The sequence below is a fragment of the Bufo gargarizans genome, chromosome 4 (assembly GCF_014858855.1).
Source record: "Bufo gargarizans isolate SCDJY-AF-19 chromosome 4, ASM1485885v1, whole genome shotgun sequence".
NCBI classification, from domain to species: domain Eukaryota; kingdom Metazoa; phylum Chordata; class Amphibia; order Anura; family Bufonidae; genus Bufo; species Bufo gargarizans.
This window is the reverse complement of record NC_058083.1, coordinates 180,229,739-180,252,451: the sequence shown is the minus strand read 5'-3', so window position 1 is coordinate 180,252,451 and position 22,713 is coordinate 180,229,739. Positions and strand designations below refer to the sequence as shown.

General features: G+C 42.4%; 1 protein-coding gene across 8 annotated transcripts in view; it reads right to left on the bottom strand.

Moving 5' to 3' along the window:
* Nucleotides 1–22,713, bottom strand: part of TNIK (TRAF2 and NCK interacting kinase) — a 313,379-nt gene that overhangs the window by 89,255 nt on the left and 201,411 nt on the right. For 4 of the 8 annotated variants that reach the window (XM_044288827.1, XM_044288829.1, XM_044288832.1 and 1 more), the window contains exons 13-15: nt 13,397–13,507; nt 6,324–6,410; nt 3,925–4,128 (exon numbers count right to left, since the gene is read on the bottom strand). In XM_044288827.1, the coding sequence (XP_044144762.1) occupies nt 3,925–4,128; nt 6,324–6,410; nt 13,397–13,507 (402 nt within the window). The remainder of the gene's footprint in view (nt 1–3,924; nt 4,129–6,323; nt 6,411–13,396; nt 13,508–22,713) is intronic. The other 4 variants (XM_044288830.1, XM_044288834.1, XM_044288828.1 and 1 more) reach the window with 3 other exon arrangements.

Sequence of the window (22,713 nt, the reverse complement as noted above, 5' to 3'; positions counted from 1 at the left end):
CACGGGTGACCCTACAATTCTGCTTTGAATGTCATCCAGTTTGGGCCACTGCAAAAGCAATAAGCTGAAAAAAGCAAACTCTAATGATTGCCATAGGTTTGCAAAAAGAAATGTGTTTTAAGCTCTGTCCACATCACGTTGGCCGATTTATGACTAATGTTAACAAATATGTGTTACTGATGAATGTACGGTATGCAACTTACTAACATAACCTTCTTGAAGTTCTGCAGCAATATTGGTTGAGCCATACCCCCTTGATCAGCAAGCTGTCCCCCTAATCTGCAGAGCTGTCCTGTCCATGTGAAGGCCTCAGGAGGCAGAAGCATGTGAGGAGACATGTCATCCAGCCTCTTCCATTGAAAAACACTACTAGATTCCAACCTGCGCAGATGTCAGGTGCAGGGTGCTTCACTGGAGGAAGCTGAATAATGTGTCTAGTCACATGCTCCTCCATCTGCAGCCACGTTATGGACAGGACCACAGCGAGAATGAGAGGGAAAACTTGACAAGTAAAAGTGCGTCGCTTAGCCAATATCAGACAAGCCCCCAAATGGTCTAAAAATTATGTTACACTTATGTGTGTGTCCATTCTGGTCGTCATGCTACTGCTTTTTTAATATAAATTGTAGCAGTAAGATGCTGGTATATGGCTTAATGAAGAAATTCCCAGGGAGCGCTTGTAATCTTCAGTTCATATGCTCTTTATTTCATAAATGCATCAAAATGCAGTAATGGACACGTTTCGGACAGTCCTGCCTTCATCAGTTCACATTGGTATAGCGTTCACAAACTTAAATCACAATTTCTCCGCCACGTTTGGTGATGTCAGACGCCCAGAAAGGGGCAGTGATTATACAAATGTCAATCAGTTAGAGCAATGACATAGTATATCCATGCTACATACTTGAAAAAACATACAAACACAAATGCATAAAAGCATAAATGCTGATACCACCCAAATTGCAGCGAGTCATCTTTGATTTGTTGTCTGAAAAAGAAGAGTAATCATCATAAATCACCCGATAATACAACAGCATAATTTATTAAAAATGCTATATCTCATACTCTATTCAATCCTCTGGGCTGTAATGTGCCCAGGGTATCAATCCAATATGCTTCTCTGCGCACCAAAAGATTTTTGATATTGCCACCCCTTCTGGGTCTCTTCACCTGTTCTAGTACCTGAAACCTCAACTGAGAAACAGAGTGTTGAAATGTATGGAAATAGAATGGTAAGGGTAAAATGAGGTTGCCTGTGCGAATGTTGGATTTATGCTTGCAGATGCGATCTTTTACAGATTGCATTGTTTCCCCAACATACGCCAAACCGCACGGACACTTTATCAAGTAAATAACATTAGTAGAAACGCAGGTAAAAAAGTCTTTCATTTTAAAGGCCTTACCTGTGTGTGGATGGTAGAAGACTTCTCCTTTAATAACGTGGGAACACTGCACACAATGCAAGCAGGGGTAGGTACCATTCTTTTGACTACCTATTGTTCTTTGTCTAGAGATTGTTTTCGTAGGACCAATGTCCGCATGGGCTAGTTGATCACGATAGTTGGTACCACGCTTATTGCAGATTAAAGGAGTATTTTTTACTCCAGTACCTGTGGATATGCTTTGCCTAACAATAGCCAAGGTTTACGGATGATATAATCAAATTTCCTATTAAAAGGATAGAATTTATGCGTAAATCCTTATTGCTCCTTTTTGATTGTATGGGAATAATAGTGGCTTCTTTCAAGACTTGAGGTGGATAACCCATAAATTCGAATCTTTGCAACATCTCATCTACCCTTCGTTCTTGTAACTGTGGGTCAGTCACAGTTCCAAGAACGAAGGGTAGATGAGATGTTGCAAAGATTCGAAGAGTCGAACGCCCTGAGACCCACTTATCCCGACAGAGCAGATAAAATGTGACCGCTGATGAAGGTCTAATGGAACCTAAACGTCTGGTCGAGAGATTCTGTTTATACCTTGGATAAAAATATTGGGCAATTGGATGAAACTACTGTATAATTAAATAAACACTTTTGAATTGCAATACTTTAAATCTGTGTGCCTCAATCTCACTATTTGTACATTGGCTGTTTCCAGCCCTTGATTGGCACCAGAGCTTGTCAAATAGAGTGCGGTTCTCCAATTCACATACTGTAGAACAGGTGAAGAGACCCAGAAGGGGTGGCAATATCAAAAATCTTTTGGTGCGCAAAGAAGAGTATTGGAATGATACCCTGGGCACATTACAGCCCAGAGGATTAAATAGAGAGTATGAGATTCAGCATTGTTAATGAATTATGCTGTTGTATTATTAGGCGATTTATGATGATTACTCTTATTTTTCAGACAACAAATCAAAGATGACTCGCTACAATTTGGGTGGAATCAGCATTTATGCTTTCATGTATTTGTGTTTGTATGTTTTTTCAAGTATGTAGCATGGATATACTATGTCATTGCTCTAACTGATTGACATTTGTATAATCATTGCCCCTTTCTGGGCGTCTGACATCACCACACGTGGTGGAGAAATTGTGATTTAAGTTTGAGAACTCTATACCAATGTGAACTGATGAAGGCAGGACGGGCCGAAACACGTCCATTACCGCATTTTGATGTATTTATGAAATAAAAAGCATATGAACTGAAGATTACAAGTACTCACTGGGAATTTCTTCATTGTACTGTGGGTCTGAGTGCCGACTGTCTTCCTGAATTTTTGGGTATATGACGGCTGCAGGAAAACACTGTCCTCGGCAGTGTAATCACGAGCTACCAATGTGATTTGCAGGTGCATGTCACGTGACAGCTGCAGTTTGTAAACAAGCAGTGGCAGGAGGGCCGGACCGGTAGTGCAAAGAACAGCGCACAAAATTATTTTTTTCATTTTAGACTATTTGGGGGCTTGCAAGATTTAGAATCATCTCGGACAACCCCTTTAAGTACATTTTTATTGTATATTTTATTAATGGAACACTCATTTTGCTTGTAAAACTAAGGCTACTTTCACATTCGCGCTCATGGACGGATCCGCTCAGATAATACAACCGTCTGCATCCGGTCTGAACGGATCCATTTGTATTATCTGTAACATAGCCAAGACGGATCCGTTTTGAACACCATTGAAAGTCAATGGAGGACGGATCCGTTTTCTATTGTGCCAGATTGTGTCATAGAAAACGTTTGGCTTAGTTTCATCAGACGGACACCAAAAGGCTGCAAGCAGCCTTTTGGTGTCCGCCTCCAGAGCGGAATGGAGGCAGAACGGAGGCAAACTGATGCATTCTGAGCGGATCCTTTTCCATTCAGAATGCATTAGAATGCAAACTGATCAGTTTTGGACCTCTTCTGAGACCCCTGAACGGATCACGCAAACGGAAAGCCAAAGCGTGAGTGTGAAAGTTAGCATTTGAAACAATTTTAATTCATGTAAGAACCAATTCAAATGTAACAGATCTTTGTTTTAAATTTTCATTTGGAAATACATTTCGAATGAGGAGCATTTGTCCATTTCAAACACATATATTGCCTGAAGTATCACCTATAGTTATCAGTTAGTCAGAAAGTAGCCCAAAGCCACTGCCGGTAAAGGAACAGATGATTTCGTGAAAAATACTTCGGAGATGACTCCTAAACATGAAATGATGTAGTTTTTATAAATAAAATATTTAGTGTAAATCTCAAGCTAACTCAAAGCAAGACACTAAACAAGTAATGGTTCATGACATAAAAAACTGAATTCTCCTCCGGCTTACCATTAGTGAACCAAAATCATACAAAACATCAGTCAATTAATAAAAACACTAAACATATAAACCATGAATGGAACTGAAGGCCTTATAGAAAAACTGAAAGAAACGGAAGGTCTTCTACAAACTTTATAGAGAATGGCAGCACTTTCAGATGATCCAGCCTCCATACCTCTTTTGCCCATGCTGGCTTCTCTGCAGGGTTCAGTCCTTCCTTGTAATGATATAAGGGCTTCTTGTCAGGTGGTCTTTGCTCCTGTTGCCGCTGCTGCTGCTGTTGCTGCTGCAGAGAGACCAAGTAGTCTCTTTCCTGTTGCAGTTGCCTTTGTAACCTTTCCGCTTGCCTTTGTTCTTCTAGCTGCTTGCGCTTATACTCCTTCAAAACCAACAAAACAGTAAAAAAGTTACACAAGTCTACAGTAATTTACATGTCCATTAGTCGTATGAGTGAGGCCTACAGAAAGTGAACATTCAAAGCGCCAAAAGTGTGCGACACAAATGGTGAAGGTGATTGAAATGGATCATGGAAGACAAGAATCTAAGTAATAGACCTGCATCAAAAAGTAGGAACTCTCACTGACTTCAGTGAAGACATGGGATTAAAAACAGCACCAGGACCCATCATACACCCAGGTCATAGATGAGTCGCTTAAACCTAATGACCTGTCTGATTGGCATATCATTAAATAATAAAAATAACCCTTTAATCCACATCTCTTAGGGCTCTTTCACACGAGAGGATGCCGTGCGGGTAATCTGCTGCGTGAAAGAGAGCCAAGCCCCGCTCCGGACAGCAGAGACACGGAGCATTAACATGGTTGATAATGCTCCGTGCCTCTCTGTGATCTTTTTACTACAAAATCACGGTGACAACTTTATCTCACTGTGTAGTAAAGAGATCACAGAGAGGCAAAGAGCATTATCAACCATGTTACTGCTCCGTGTCTCTGCTGTCCGGAGCGGGGCTTGGCTCTCTTTCACGCAGCAGATTACCCGTACGGCATCCGCTCGTGTAAAAGAGGCCTTAAAGTCACTTATTAACTAAAATATGGAGTGCAGGCAGTATCTGCTACAGAAGAAAAGCCTAATCAAGTGGCCTGTAATTAAGTGCACAATCATAGTTTTATACAAGCTGCATTGGATATACAATAACTATATAATGGAAGAAATGTATTATTCCCCCCCCATGCAAGTTTTATGGCATAAAAAATTCGCAAACATTGGGGGAGATTTAGCAAAACTGGTATAAGGTAGAACTGGCTTAGTTGCCCATAGCAACCAATCGGATTCCATTTTTCAGAGCTCCTTTGGAAAATGAAAGGTGGAATCTGATTGGTTGCTATGGGCAACTAAGCCAGTTTTGATAAATCTCCGCCATTGTGTTTGCGACTTTTTAACCACCATTCATGCACAGATTTTGGCAAGTATCGTTTCTCCACTGCCATCACCACTTTCCCGAAAAGGGGTTCTGAAAAGGACATGGAGCTTATATTGAAAAAAATAATATTTTATTTTTTAAAGGTCAATATCCAGATAAGAAAAAAAAATATATTGAAATCTATTTATATTTTCTGTTAGAACAAGTGAAGAAGAGCACACATGGGAAGGACCACAGGATATAGGAGGATGGAGCAGACTAGTACGCCACTCAACTGGATGTGTTGCAGAGGGCGCAACCACCCAGTGAGGCTTATGTGAAGGTGCTCCTCGCGATCCCCAACCAGGCTGGACGATTGCAAAGGATCAAAAGAAAAAAAAAAGTGAGACTTCAGTTCATGTTGCTACCTCCAGAATACAGAAGATACTTTTATTCGTTGATTTGCAACACACTTCAGCCTTGTTAATGCCTGATGAAGAGTCTTGTTCGGACCTGAACCGTGTTTCAAATTAAATAATAAAAGTATCTCCTGTACCTGTACTGTATTCCGACTACATCCTGCAGGTCCCTGTCCTTCATTTCTGAACCTTTGATATTTTCTGCAGCAGACTGGTCAGCTTTTCTGTATAGACTGGGACGGTTCCCAGTCATCTCATTGTCATTAGAAGGTTGACCACTAATGATAGGGCAGTAGAAAACAAATTAAATAACAATCTGGACTCTTTATCTTCAGTACTACTTGTGAATTACTTCAAACCTTTGGATAGGTCATCAGCATTGAAGTGAATGGGGTTGAGCTACGCCGAGGCCATGTGACCTATAGTTGTAAGGTCACTGGCCTGCGGAAAGCAGTGAGAAGGCTGCGGTGCTACTGTGAACGCCGCTGCCTTCTCAAACAGTTGATCAGCAGGGGTCCAGGGTTTTGGACCCTGCCGATCAGATGCTGATGACCTATCCAAAGAATAGATCATCAGTAAGAAAAAGGCGGACAACCCTTTTAAGAACAACTTCTGTAGCCATATTGAAATTATGATACTGGCAATCTGATTAAAGGGTGTGATAAATACAGATGTACAAACATGCAAATGTCATGATGCAATATGTCATGAGGGTGGTACGACTGACAAATGCTTCCTGTCATGCACATACACACGATGGACGGGACATGCTGGAGCAGGGCACATGGTCATTACCAGAAGCAGGGCTTGTTCCTGCAGTAATTGCTGCTGCAAGATCTCTAATTGCCTCTGCTCTTCCTCTAGCTGTCGCCTTATGTACTCCTGGCAGGGACAGTGTCCGAAAGAGAAAGAAGTGAGAAGGCTAGAGATTAGTGAAATAGCCCATTAGATACCACAGAAATCATACAAATTAGTAAAAGAACAGTGAGCAGCACAGAGTTATCCACAGAAACCAGCAGTGTTACCGTCACCTCAGTTACAGACACGCCAACTTTACTACAGCTCCAAGGTACTACGCACTCTTGAGGCACCCTGAACCATATATTTATTGAGGAGTTAGTGCACCCATATACCCCAGACACCACTGTATCCATTCACTAACCTGAGCGGTATGTGGCGCATGACCGCTGAGGCCAGGAATCATCTCTGCAGCCAAACAAAGCCTAGAACCGCCAGGGGAACTGGAGCTGTGGCACATAGCAGACTAAGGGATACTTTTTCAATAGCCCATTAAATGTCTTTCTACACGTGCAGGTAATTGCCGGTACGGAGCGTCTATTGACGATGTAGCAAGGGAAAGAGACATTTTACAATGGCCAATTGTTGAAGGTGACTCGCCACATGTGAAACTGGCTCATCAATAGTTGAGCCATTCATTTCCATGATGGTCGGCACGACATCCGCCGCTTTCCCTGCGCGCTGGTGACTCATCTGCTCGCAAGGCCTTTTAGAAGGGACAATGAGTATCAGCCCGTGTAAATGCCCGTTATTCCAATATTCTCCATAATATCCACTATAGACATACAGGGTGTAACCTGCTTTCAGTATTCCTTCTATCTATGTTTTGGACGTTTTATCTTTTGCTATACACTTATGTTTTTTAATACATGTACTTCTGTATAAAGGAACACTAAACTTGGGAATAAAATCAGCACTTCAGCGTTAGGAGAACCATATTAGAGGGACGGAAGGAACCAAGATGCCAGACGACCCATAAATGGCCCTTCAAGCATAGACAAGAGCCTCTACAGTATTCTTTAATAATAGCCTGTGATTAAGTAGGAAAATAGAGTGCTTCTTCTTGGCCAGAAGGCTTGTCAGCTTAAGATTTCCTGCATTTTCTTGAACAAGCTGCATTTTGGAAATCTTGCAGAGAACACAGGTTAATTTAGTCTGGCAGACAACTGAGGGGGCAGGGCTTAGTCAAAAAGGCAGATGACTTTGTTACTGACGACTTATCCTAAGGAGAGGTCATTAATATCAGATCAGTGGGACACCCAGCATTCCCATTGCTCAGCCGCTTCGGACGGAGTTGGAAGCAGAAGGCTCGTCCACTGTGTCGTGTCCATGCCGAGGTACCGCAGCTTAGCTCCCATTCAAGTGATTGTCAGAAACTACACACTGCACAAAGCCTTCTTCCAGCTCCGTCCACTGAACAGTTTACCAGCGGCTGCCCAAAACAGCTGATCAGTTGGGGGTGCAGGGTGTTAAACCCCCACAAATCTGATATTGATGACCAATCCTGAGGATAGCTCATCAGTAATAAAAGCCTGGAGAACCCCTTTAACAGGTTTAGCATTATTTGTCTCTTGTAGACAGCTGGATTTTTTAAGCCAAAAACCAAGCACAAGGTTGTGAGAAAAAGAAGGGACCGATCTTCTGGGGCACGGATCAAACCTGTATTTTTTTCAAATAGAGTCAAGGAAGAGGAATATTTCAAAGGCATTGTCTAAATTGCGCAAAAAAAATGCCCAGGGAGTGGGGGGTGGGGAATATGATGAAACAATAAAACATTACTCACTCATTTATTCATCCTTCCATTCCAGTGCTTGACATTATGTCCTCCCCACTGGTCTCTAAGTGGCTGCAGCAGTGATATGCCTACATGTCCATGCGAGTCCTGCAGCCAATCACTGTGCTCAGCAATATAGGGCACAAGACTGCTGAGGCCAGTGATTGGCTGCAGTGGTCATGTGGATATACAGGCACATAATCGCTGAAGTAAAGTAAACAGAGACAGTAGGGGGCACTTGAGTGGCCACAGGGGAATGTTGGGGGAATAAACAGGTAAGTAATGTTTCTTTTATTGTTTTATCACATTTCGCCACCTTGGGCAACCCCTTTAAGGCAGGAGGTGCTAGGATTCTTTTCTGTGTATTTTTTATGTTTACCGTTCCTATATACACTCCTCACCATTGAAATTGCACCACTAAGAAGGACAGGCCACAAGGTAATGCAAATCAGATCAGCAAATTATCACATTTTAAAGCAGCTAGTTCCAATTTGTGGCATGTGAGGTACATAAAAGCCAAATTGAAAGCAACATTTTTATGTACATGAAACCTCAAAAATCAGATTGAGTCGTGTGAGATGATTGCGTGATGTCTCCTGTTCGGCAACGTGTCACTTATCGCCACTTATCCCAAACTGAGAGGATCGGAATCCTTGAACTGAGAGACCTTGGTTTATCACTCCAGCAGATCGGAGGTGGAGGCGGAGATGTCAGTACTGTTCAGTGTTGTCTTAGTGGTTGGGAGAATGACGACAAACTGGAATGACAGCAAGAGGTGTATAGAGGTGAACCTCTGCATGGATTGATCATCCGATTAGAAGAATGGTGCGTGGTGATCCAAACTGTACTGTAAGTGAAATTGGACGTCACATCCCAAGCCTACAGTGGCAATAAGTGTCTGCATAAACCATCAGAAGGTGTCTGTATGACATTGGGCAATGAGCTAGACGTCCAGCTACATGTATTCCATTGTCCCCATTCCACAGCTCTTGTGACTACCATGGTGCACAGCACGAGGGCAATGGAGGTCTATCCTTTTCAGTGACCAGTCCTGCTTTTGTCTCATACACAATGATAGCTGGAGATTGGTCTGGAGACCATGTGGGCAGCCTCATGAAGAGGTCTTCACAAGGGAACGTCAGACCAGTCCTACTCCCAGGATTATGAGGTGGGGTGGCATAATGTACGGTAGGTGGACCCCTTTAGTCTTCATTTTAGGAACACTAACAGCTTGGCGTTACATTGAGTTGGTCCTGGATCCAGGGGTACAGCCATTTCTTCAAAGAATCACAGGAGCCCTTTTTCAGTAAGACAGTACCGGGCAGTATGTTTCTTGTGCTACTGTGAGCAGCCTGCGTGTCCTAAACGCACTACCATGGCCTGCAGTGCCTCCAGACTATTCTCCCTTCAAACAAATGTTGGAAGTCATTGGCTGGCGAACGCAATTAGAGCTGCCAGAAGCGGATATTGATGATTTGTGTACAAGTACATTCAGCATGGCAGAACATTCCTCAGACAACCATTAATAACCTCATTGAGAAAAGGCCACGGTATGTAAATGCATGGATTTCTGTGTGTGGCTCTTATACCCAATACTGAATAAATCAAGAAGTTTGGAATATTTCGTTTTTTTTTTTTTTTTTATCATCTGCATATAATTAATATGTCTATCGATCCTGTGATTTCCATTATTCCACAACTTTTCTTTCTTGGTGTTGCAATTTCAATGTAGAGCAGTGTATATGACATTATATTTACTATGAATCCAGTAGTAATTAATGAATGTGTCCAAAACTTAGTATTCTGCTAAGGGTACTTTCACACTTGCGTTGCTTGATTCCGGCAGGCAGTTCCGTTGCCTGAACTGACTGCCTGATCAGGCAAACTGTATGCAAACTGATGTCATTTTTTTCTGACTGATCAGGATCCTGATCAGTCTAAAAAATGCCTGATGCATACAGGAAAATGCATTGCAATACCGGATCCGTTTTTCCTCATTTTTAAAGGTCTGCGCATGCGCAGACCGGAAGGACGGATCCGGTATTCCGGTATTTTGAATGCCGGATCCGGCACTAATACATTCCTATGGAAAAAAATGACGGATCCGGCATTCATGCAAGTCTTCAGTTTTATTCGCCGGAGATAAAACCGTAGCATGCTACGGTTTTCTCTTTTGCCTGATCAGTCAAAATGACTGAACTGAAGACATCCTGATGAATCCTGAACGGATTGCTCTCCATTCAGAATGCATGGGGATATGACTGATCAGTTCTGATCGGTATAGAGCCCCTGTGACGGAACTCAGTGCCAGAAAAGAAAAACGCTAGTGTGAAAGTAGCCTAAAATGTTTTTCTCCATGAAAAAGTATTTCCTGTTGTAAATAATTCAGTTATATGATTAGTTATTGATATCCCAAAACATGACTTTCACGACATGTCAATTGGAGCACACTGGCTGGTGATCTTGCATGTAGGGATGTCACGATATCAAAATTTTGATTAGATTTCGATACCATAAAAAAGTATTGCGATACTCGATATCATTCGATACCACAAGGAAAAAATAAAAACACAAAAAAAAAAGCCTTGTGCATTACGCATTTTATGGAATGTTCGGCCCATAATAGAACAGTCCTACCCTGATTTTTTGGGGGGGACAAGGTGACCAAAAAATGGTAAATTGCGTGTTTTTTTCTGCTACAGCGTTCACCGTATAGGAGATATTTTTTAAGATTTTAATCATTCAGGCTTTTTAGGACGTGGCGATATGTAATATTTTTTATTGTGTTTATATTTTTGTATGTGAAATTAGGAAAGGGGGCGATTTTAAATTTTAATATTTTTTTGGGGGGGGGGGGGGTTAAACTTTTTTCTTTTTTTACTATTAGCACCTTTAGGGGCTAGAACCCTTGTCCTATTCACCCTCTATTAGGGTGAATAGGACTTTACACTCCCTGCTGCCCTGTGCTTTGTGCACACAGCAGCAGGGAGCTTACCATGGTAGCCAGGGCTTCAGCAGCATCCTCGCTGCCATAGTAACCGATCTGAGCCACAGCTGGGGTTCCAATCAGAAGCTGCCACTGAACCACCAATGGATGAGGAGGAGAGGACCCTGGAGTCACTGCCACTAATGACTATAATACTGGGAGGGAGAGGGGCGCTATGTGCCACCAATGACTATAATACTGCGGATGGAGGGGGAGCCGCAATTAATATAATACTGAGAAGAGGGGGGGGGGGGGCTGTGGCCACTGCGGCACCTGAGGGTTAATTGCAGCAGATCACAGCGCGCAGTAATATAGGCCGGGTGCTGGGTATGTGATATGGCCAACACCCGCAGCCTATGTTTGTATTCAGGCATGAACTATATTTATTGGTGGCGCAATGGCCACAGTCCCTCCCCTTCTACTCCACTGTGTTATCACTGGTGGCCAGGACTCCCTCCTTCTCCACTGTGTCAGCTCAGGATAACATGGTGCGCGCAGAGAGAGGCGCCTGCCATGTTCTCTTAGTGATACTAGTATCGGTAAATAGCAAATCCTGGTATCGAATCGATCCAGGTACAAAAGTATCGATTGGGTATTGATAATTCGATACCCGGTGCAACCCTATTTGCATGCCATAAAAGTACTTTTTGAGAGAACTGAGGGGCATGTTCCCTCTTGTGTTGGAGGCTCAGTTCCTGTTTGCGGCACTTTTTGGAAACCGAACAGAACCCATTATCTTCAATGGGATCTCCTCGGCTCTGTGCAGAATCCAACACTTCAATTATTTCCTCTGTCTGCTCCTTTAATAGAGCTGAACAACGGAAATAGCTAGTGCAGATGTGAACGTGAACCAACTTTTAAGCAAAAATATACAAAATTAAATAAACTGATAAAACAAATATACAGTTAAAATATTATATACACAAATGTATAACAACTCCCACATGTTATAGCAATGGCAACATATGCCAGTTTTGCTTATCATTTGTGATCAGACTATCCAGAAGATTTGGAAAATGTTTTTTTTTCTACAATCCATGTTAAAGGGGTTGACCACTTAATGTGCAATGGTATCCAATGTATGTTTAAAGAAGCACTCCCACAAAAAGTTTATTCTCTGAACTGTTAGAAAGGTATATGATGTAAACTGTAGGGAAGGTAATCTTCTTACCAGTGCCTGTCTTTGTGAGTTATAACCTTCCTTCTGACCCTCAGCTGTGTATGGTATCAATGCTGTGACTTTCCAAATAACGCAGCATCTTATGTGTGGACAAAAGGTCTGTTTCTCTATGTATTTCTATGGAAGCCTCAATGTCAATCACATAGGAATGAACAGAGAAGTAACTGACTTTGTGTCCTGTGTCAGTTGGATAGGCAGCGTGCTGGTCACATGACACAGCAGATGATGAGAAGGGAGGTGATAACTCAAAAATACAGTCACTGGTAAGAAGATTACCTTCCCTACAGATTACATCATGTACCTTTCTAACAGGTCCTAGAATAGCATTTTTTTGTAAGAGTAATTCTTTAAAATAAATATATCCCACTTACTAACATATACATTTTTTAAAGTTCTGCACAGATATCTTAATTTTCAAAGCCACGTCCCTTGCTTAGTAAGGCTGAATTCCACAATCCACTCATGACCATATGGTAGCTGATGGAGGAACATGGCACTGTACAAACCATTCAGCCTTCTCTATTCTAACTGCATGTCCACAGTGGGAAGGCACAGCTTGGTTGAAAGGAGGAGACTAAATGATGTGTATAGACACATATCCCTCTGTTAGCAGCCATCTTATGGACCGGAGTCTGATGCAGACTGCAGAAAAGATAGCATTCTTGCTGAACATGGGGCATAACCTCAAAATTCAAGAAAATAACATAGAACATAGAAAAAGCATATATTATTAAGGCTGTGTTTACATTGCGTTTTTGTCTTATGATTAACAAAAACTGCACGCGTTAAACACATCCCTCTGACGAATGTCATACAATGGCATCCACCACCATAGAGTTTCATTGTAGGAAAAATGTATATGTTACATACGTTCTTTTACTGGACTCTGCAGGATGTAACGGAATGCTCTCTATTCAGAATGCATTAGGATAAAACTGATCAGTTCTTTTCCGGCATTGAGCTCCTGTGACGGAACTCGAAACCGGAAAAGAAAAACGCTAGTGTGAAAGTACCCTAAGCAGGGTACATTCATCGGAAACATACATCGGTTAACATTGTACAAAAATGGTCCACCCTTTTCATTTATTTCAAAATACAAATAATAAGTATGCAATTAAAAAATATAAAACCTTCTCATGCTCAGCCCTTCTTCGTTCCTCCTCTCTGCGCATTTGCTCCTCGTAACGCCGACGTTGGTCTCTCTCCTGCTGTTTCCTTACCTCCTTTTCTCGTCTTTGCTGCTAAAGCAAAATAGAAAAATTATAAACCACAATTAGTTGTTAATTCGAAAAAAAGAGCACATTCTAAGATTTTTTTTATAGCCCAAAGTATCATGCGTTCACACGATGTGGTTTACCTAGAAGGAATTCCTATTCTGTACTTAAGGGGAACCTGTCACCGGGATTTTGGGTATAGAGCTGAGGACACAGGTTGCTAGATGGCCGCTAGCACATCCACAATACGCAGCCCCCATAGCTCTGTGTGCTTTTATTGTGTAAAAAAAACGTATTTGATACATATGCAAATTAACCTGAGATGAGTCAGAGCTTGAAAATATGACTCTTCTCTGGTCACACAAGTAAGATATGACTCTTTAATGTTAATCTGCATAAAAGGCGGGAAGTACAAATATAATAGAATTCGTCTGCAAAGGAAATTAAAAGTGTAATTTATATGTTTAGGGTAACACAATGAACATTTAGAAACGCTCAGTGAGGGTATCATAGTAGAGGTGACAGATTCCCTTTCAAGGGAGTCTGTTACTTCATTTTCACCAATATAACTAAAGAGCACTGCCCCACAGAAGACTGCATGCACATCCCAAGCATACCTGTGTGCACGTTGTGTCTGTATTCTATATCCAGGAAAAGCACATTTACTTTGCTAATAAACCGCTCCCAAGTGCCCAGCTGAAAGTGAAAGTAAAAACTGCTTTCACTCCTGACTTGATTTCTAACAGCTATATCTTCTGATACAGTGGATATAATGCTGAGATTCTGGTATTGTTTGAAAACTTGGGATGCCAGCAGCTTTCAAACAAGGTCAGGCCCATATTTCTAGCTGCTACCAATCCCAAGATATGAGTAGCTACAGCAGCCCTCGCCTCTTCAGTCTAGTTTGCTTTGGGCACTTGAGAGCTGTTTGCCAGCAGGATAGAAACACTTTTTCTGGACATGGAATAAAGACACAAAATACACACAGGTACTGTATGTCTGGAATGTGTTTGCAATCTCCTGTGGGGCCGTGCTGTTGGTTAAATTTGTAAAAATGACGTGACAGAGTCACTTTAAAGAGGTTTTCCAGTTTCTAGATACTGATGGTCATAAATATCAGATAGGTGGGGACTCAAAAACCCCAGTAATCGCAACGGAAAAAAGAAACAGTGGATGGAGCACAAAATAAGGCTCCATCCACTGTGCAGTGGCTGTGCCGGCGTCCTCATTTCAGCACCTATTCAAGTGAACAGTCGCAGAGCTGCAGCACTCCGCCATGACCACTACACACTGGACAGAGCCTTCTACTTCTGGTTCCATCCAGTGTTCTGTTTAGGGCACTGACAGCTGCCAAAGAAAGATCATTAACAAAAACATCTCAAAAACCAAGGCTAGTGTGAATACTACTTACACAATAGAAACTAGAAGTGTGAGCAATACACATGTTCCCACTGTTCAAAGTTATCCTATCACCTTCTGGTCTTTAAATAATATCAGCAGTAGTATTCTGGATGACCTTTTGAATATAGGAAATGGTGCCACATTTTGAATACATTAACATGGGCAAACTATGCAGAAGCAGCACCTACATCTTTAGTGGACTCAACTGCTATATATAAGGACAATAAAATAAAAAGCTGAAATCTTATTTTAAAGCTTTTGTTCAGGAAGGCAAAAAGGGATTCTATCCTAGCTTCAACAAGGAGTCTGGCAAAATATTCCAAAAGCAGACATTAAATCACGTGGACAAAAATGGCACATCAATATGTGTCTTCCCCTTGGCTGTGCTTTCCCTCAGGCATGGTGCCCTTGGTTCATGCAGTTCCCCATTCTGCTGACATTCTACCTCTGTATTATACTCAGTCTGTGTTCTCTCGCCCCCTCATTCCATTAGTGAGCATTCACACGACATTTTCTGTTTTTGGTCTGCAAACCGCAGATCCGCAAAACACAGATACCGGCTGTGTGCATCCCGCACTTTTTGTAGCCCCTGTTGTAAAACTGCCCATTTTTGTCCACAAGACGGACAAGAATAGGACATGTTCTCTAATTTGCTCAATGGCCGCATGCATGACATTCTGTGTGCTATCCGCATTTTTTGCAGACACACAGAAATGAATGGGTCCACGTACTTGGTCCATAAATGCGGATCGAACAAGGACTTAAAATACATTTGTGTGAATGTTCCCTTAGGCTACTTTTACACTCGCGTTTTTGGCGGATCAGTCATGGATCTGCGAAAACGGATCAGTTACAATAATACAACTGCATGGATCAGTCATTAACGGATCCGTTTGTATTATCTGTAACATAGCCAAGACGGATCCGTCATGAACTCCATTGAAAGTCAATGTGAGACAGATCCGTTTTCTATTGTGCCAGAGAAAACTGATCCGTCCCCATTGACTTACATTGTGTGTCAGAATGGATCCGTTTGGCTCAGTTTCGCCAAGCAGACAGCAAAACGCTGCAGGCAGCTTCTGGTGTCCGCCTCCAGAGCGGAATGAGACTGAACTGATGCGTTCTGAGCGGATCCTTTTCCATTCAGAATGCATTAGGGCAAAACTGATCCCTTTGGACAGCTTGTGAGAGCCCTGAACGGGTCTCACAAACGGAAAACCAAAACACCAATGTGAATGTAGCCTAAAGGGTGCAGTCTCTCTGCTTATCCCCATCTCCTGCTCATGTTTTGCCTTCGGGTCCTGAGCTTTCAGAGCGGAGTAGATCACCCTCACCAATGCTCCCGAAACTTTCCACCAAGGGTGAACTGGGAATTTAAAGTGGCCCTGGAAAAAAATACAAATAAAAGTGGCCCCATATTGTAAGCAAACGAGTATGAGGGGTCAACTCAAGTAGGAGGGGCCAGCAATATTGATCCTATACTTTGATATTTGCTCCTGCAGCAGAATCAAATACCAAAGTGCGACACAATATACTGCCCCGGCAGAACCCAATACCACAGTGCAGTACAATATACTGCCCCGGCAGAACCCAATACCACGGTGTAGTACAATATACTGCCCCGGCAGAACCCAATACCACGGTGTAGTACAATATACTGCCCCAGCAGAACCAAATACCACAGTGCAGTACAATATACTGCCCCAGCAGAACCCAATACCATGGTGTAGTACAATATACTGCCCCAGCAGAACCAAATACCACAGTGCAGTACAATATACTGCCCCAGTAGAACCAAATACCAAAGTGCGACACAATATACTGCCCCGGCAGAACCCAATACCACAGTGCAGTACAATATACTGCCCCAGTAGAACCAAATACCACAGTGCAGTACAATATACTGCCCCAGCAGAACCAAATACCACAGTGCAGTACAATATACAGGTCCTTCTCAAAAAATTTGCATATTGTGATAAAGTTCATAATTTTCTGTAATGTACTGATAAACATTAGACTTTCATATATTTTAGATTCATTACACACCAACTGAAGTAGTTCAAGCCTTTTATTGTTTTAATATTGATGATTTTGGCATACAGCTCATGAAAACCCAAATTTCCTATCTCAAAAAACTTGCATATTTCATCCGACCAATAAAAGAAAAGTGTTTTTAATACAAAAAAAGTCAACCTTCAAATAATTATGTTCAGTTATGCTCTCAATACTTGGTCGGGAATCCTTTTGCAGAAATGACTGCTTCAATGCGGCGTGGCATGGAGGCAATCAGCCTGTGGCACTGCTGAGGTGTTATGGAGGCCCAGGATGCTTCGATAGCGGCCTTAAGCTCATCCAGAGTGTTGGGTCTTGTGTCTCTCAACTTTCTCTTCCCAATATCCCACAGATTCTCTATAGGGTTCAGGTCAGGAGAGTTGGCAGGCCAATTGAGCACAGTAATACCATGGTCAGTAAACCATTTACCAGTGGTTTTGGCACTGTGAGCAGGTGCCAGGTCGTGCTGAAAAATGAAATCTTCATCTCCATAAAGCTTTTCAGCAGAAGGAAGCATGAAGTGCTCCAAAATCTCCTGATAGCTAGCTGCATTGACCCTGCCCTTGATAAAACACAGTGGACCAACACCAGCAGCTGACATGGCACCCCAGACCATCACTGACTGTGGGTACTTGACACTGGACTTCAGGCATTTTGGCATTTCCCTCTCCCCAGTCTTCCTCCAGACTCTGGCACCTTGATTTCCGAATGACATGCAACAGTCCAGTGCTGCTTCTCTGTAGCCCAGGTCAGGCGCTTCTGCCGCTGTTTCTGGTTCAAAAGTGGCTTGACCTGGGGAATGCGGCACCTGTAGCCCATTTCCTGCACACGCCTGTACACGGTGGCTCTGGATGTTTCTACCCCAGACTCAGTCCACTGCTTCCGCAGGTCCCCCAAGGTCTGGAATCGGTCCTTCTCCACAATCTTCCTCAGGGTCCGGTCACCTCTTCTCGTTGTGCAGCGTTTTCTGCCACACTTTTTCCTTCCCACAGACTTCCCACTGAGGTGCCTTGATACAGCACTCTGGGAACAGCATATTCGTTCAGAAATTTCTTTCTGTGTCTTACCCTCTTGCTTGAGGGTATCAATGATGGCCTTCTGGACAGCAGTCAGGTCGGCAGTCTTACCCATGATTGCGGTTTTGAGTAATGATGAGTAATGAACCAGGCTGGGAGTTTTTAAAAGCCTCAGGAATCTTTTGCAGGTGTTTAGAGTTAATTAGTTGATTCAGATGATTAGGTTAATAGCTCGTTTAGAGAACCTTTTCATGATATGCTAATTTTTTTAGATAGGAATTTGGGGTTTTCATGAGCTGTATGCCAAAATCATCAATATTAAAACAATAAAAGGCTTGAACTACTTCAGTTGGTGTGTAATGAATCTAAAATATATGAAAGTCTAATGTTTATCAGTACATTACAGAAAATAATGAACTTTATCACAGTATGCTAATTTTTTGATGCGACACAATATACTGCCCCGGCAGAACCCAATACCACAGTACAGTACAATATACTGCCCCAGCAGAACCCAATACCACAGTGCAGTACAATATACTGCCCCGGCAGAACCCAATACCACATCCATGGAAATTGATCCCCTGGCGACACTGACAGGCGACAGATACACTATGATTCCTGACAGCAACAACTCTACAATAGTGTGTATATAAAAAGTCTACAGACCCCTGTTAAAATGTCAGGTTTCTGTGATGTAAAAAAATGAGACAAAGATAAATCATTTCAGAACTTTTTCCACCTTTAATGTGACCTATAAACTGTACCACTCAATTGAAAAACAAACTGAAATCTTTTAGGTGGAGGGGAGAAAACAAAAAAAACTAAAATAATGTGGTTGCATAAACACATTATTTTGTTGAATCACCTTTTTATTACAGCACTCAGTCTTTTTGGGTATGTGTCTATCAGCATGGCACATTTTGACTTGACATGATTTGCCCACTCTTCTTTGCAAAAACACTCCAAATCTGTCAGATTGCGAGGGCATCTCCTGTGCACAGCCCTCTTCAGATCACCCCACATATTTTCAATCTGATTCAGCTCTGGGCCATTCCAAAACTTTAATTTTCTTCTGGCAAATTTTTTTACATTACAGATATACTGACATTTTAACAGGGGTGTGTAGACTTTTTATATCCACTGTATATACAGTACAGACCAAACGTTTGGACACACCTTCTCATTCAAAGAGTTTTCTTTATTTTCATGACTATGACAATTGTAGATTTAGGCTACTTTCACACTAGCGTTCGTCGGTCCGCTTGTGAGCTCCGTTTGAAGGAGCTCACGAGCGGACCCGAACGCCTCCGTCCAGCCCTGATGCAGTCTGAATGGAGCGGATCCGCTCAGACTGCATCAGTCTGGCGGCGTTCAGCCTCCGCTCCGCACGGCCAGGCGGACAGCTGAACGCTGCAAGCAGCGTTCAGCTGTCCGCCTGGCCGTGCGGAGGCGAGCGGATCCGTTCAGACTTACAATGTAAGTCAATGGGAACGGATCCGCTTGAAGATGACACCATATGGCTCAATCTTCAAGCGGATCCGTCCCCCATTGACTTTACATTGAAAGTCTGAACGGATCCGCTCAGGCATCTTGCGCACATAGAAATTTTTCTAAGTTATTAATGCAGACGGATCCGTACTGAGCGGAGCCTCCGTCTGCATTAATATGATCGGATCCGATCAAGCGCTAGTGTGAAAGTAGCCTTACACTGAAGGCATCAAAACTATGAATTAACACATGTGGAATTATATACATAACAAAAAAGTGTGAAACAACTGAAAATATGTCATATTCTAGGTTCTTCAAAGTAGCCACCTTTTGCTTTGATTACTGCTTTGCACACTCTTGGCATTCTCTTGATGAGCTTCAAGAGGTAGTCACCTGAAATGGTTTTCACTTCACAGGTGTGCCCTGTCAGGTTTAATAAGTGGGATTTCTTGCCTTATAAATTGGACTGGGACCATCAGTTGCGTTGTGGAGAAGTCAGGTGGATACACAGCTGATAGTCCTACTGAATAGACTGTTAGAATTTGTATTATGGCAAGAAAAAAGCAGCTAAGTAAAGAAAAACGAGTGGCCATCATTACTTTAGGAAATGAAGGTCAGTCAGTCCGAAAAATTGGGAAAACTTTAAAAGTGTCCCCAAGTGCAGTCACAAAAACCATCAAGCGCTACAAAGAAACTGGCTCACATGCGGACCGCCCCAGGAAAGGAAGACCAAGAGTCACCTCTGCTGCGGAGGATAAGTTCATCCGAGTCACCAGCCTCAGAAATCACAGGTTAACAGCAGCTCAGATTAGAGACCAGGTCAATGCCACACAGAGTTCTAGCAGCAGACACATCTCTAGAACAACTGTTAAGAGGAGACTGTGTGAATCAGGCCTTCATGGTAGAATATCTGCTAGGAAACCACTGCTAAGGACAGGCAACAAGCAGAAGAGACTTGTTTGGGCTAAAGAACACAAGGAATGGACATTAGACCAGTGGAAATCTGTGCTTTGGTCTGATGAGTCTAAATTTGAGATCTTTGGTTCCAACCACTGTGTCTTTGTGCAACGCAGAAAAGGTGAACGGATGGACTCTACATGCCTGGTTCCCACCGTGGAGCATGGAGGAGGAGGTGTGATGGTGTGGGGGTGCTTTGCTGGTGACACTGTTGGGGATTTATTCAAAATTGAAGGCATACTGAACCAGCATGGCTACCACAGCATCTTGCAGCGGCATGCTATTCCATCCGGTTTGCGTTTAGTTGGACCATCATTTATTTTTCAACAGGACAATGACCCCAAACACACCTCCAGGCTGTGTAAGGGCTATTTGAGCATGAAGGAGAGTGATGGAGTGCTGTGCCAGATCACCTGGCCTCCACAGTCACTGGACCTGAACCCAATCGAGATGGTTTGGGGTGAGCTGGACCTCAGAGTGAAGGCAAAAGGGCCAACAAGTGATAAGCATCTCTGGGGACTCCTTCAAGACCATTCCAGGTGACTACCTCTTGAAGCTCATCAAGAGAATGCCAAGGGTGTGCAAAGCAGTAATCAAAGCAAAAGGTGGCTACTTTGAAGAACCTAGAATATGACATATGTTCAGTTGTTTCACACTTTTTTGTTATGTATATAATTCCACATGTGTTAATTCATAGTTTTATAGCCTTCACTGTGAATCGACAATTTTCAGTCATGAAAATAAAGAAAACTCTTTGAATGAGAAGGTGTGTCCAAACTTTTGGTCTGTACTATCATATATATACACATATATATACACATATATATATATATATATATATATATATATATATAAATCAACCCATAGATGCTAGTGATAATTACAAAGATTATTTCTATGCATAAACATAAAAGACTAATGACCCATACTGTAAGATCTGAATATAGCCACAAAGGCATGACTGAATTTTAATAGCTCATTTAGGTATAAACAATCAGAACAAAAAAAGTATTTACTTCAAAGCATCCCCATGAATGAGTGGGAGAGGGAGCTCTAATACCTGATGTGTGAGATGGTGCATTACACAACATGGGTGCAGTGTGGTGAACCACCACAGGAGGGCAGTGCGGTGTAAAAATAAGGACAAGTGACTGCATGTGGTGTGCTTTATGATTCATGTCACATGCTAGAAAGCCATTCCCCAAATCAACCTTTAATTAGTAGAACTCATCAAGTGAGCACCATATATGAAATCTATGCTAGGAGAAGTAAGAAGCAATGTAAACTAGCACTTTACTGGCAGTCACGATAAAGAAACCTTATTTCCAATCGAGGGAAAAGTAAATTAACCTCCTAATTAAGTAACACTTACAAGTAAATTATTTTCTCCAGTTCATCCTGAATTTCACGATATAAACTGTACATAATGTCTAAACAGATATAGACTTAAAGGGGTATTCCAGGAGTACAACACTGATAACCTACCACCAGCAGTGGCGCTCCAGTGAGTGCTGTGCCTCCTCACAGCTTACCAAGCACAGCGCCATACATTGTATAGTGGCTGTGCTTGGTACTGCAGTCCAGGCACATTTACTTAAATGGGACTGAGCTGCAAATAGGCCCCACCGATCTGATATCACTGACCTATCCTTAGGATGGGTCATCCATATTGTACTTCTGTAAAAACCCTTTAATATAAAACATCTATCACAGGAGAATGGGAAAAGGCCATACATACAGGGCCATTACTGAGAACCAGCGAGCAGAAAGGAGGTCAGTGAAATGTACTACAAGGTGTGGAAGCTGTGAACACCTCACCCCAAATATGAACATACAGATGTGTCCACATGGGGGTAATCTGGTAGGTAAAAGATATCTCCTATCGACAGGATAGGGGATTACTATCAGATCGTGAGAATGGGGGCCCTGTACCCCCTGCTGCTCCTCTGAAATGACCGGCGTTCCGGAGATAGCCAAGCGCTCTACTGTGGATTGCGGATAACTTTTACCTACCAGAATACCCCTTTAACTGATCATTTATCTCAATATGACCAGATATGTGTAACACGATATGCAATACCTAAATAATTCCAACAGAATATTCCGAGATAAAGCTTGTTTACTACACGTGCCTACAGTACTGCTGATCAGACAGCAGGTGGCGCATTGTCTTACTAGCTATGACCTGTACACTGGGTCACTTAGCCTTGTATCTGATGCTATGTGTGATATTGTCTGCTAAACTGCCATATCTAATCCTATCATATGTGATACTGTCTGCTGCGCCATGTATCTAATTCTATCATATGTGATACT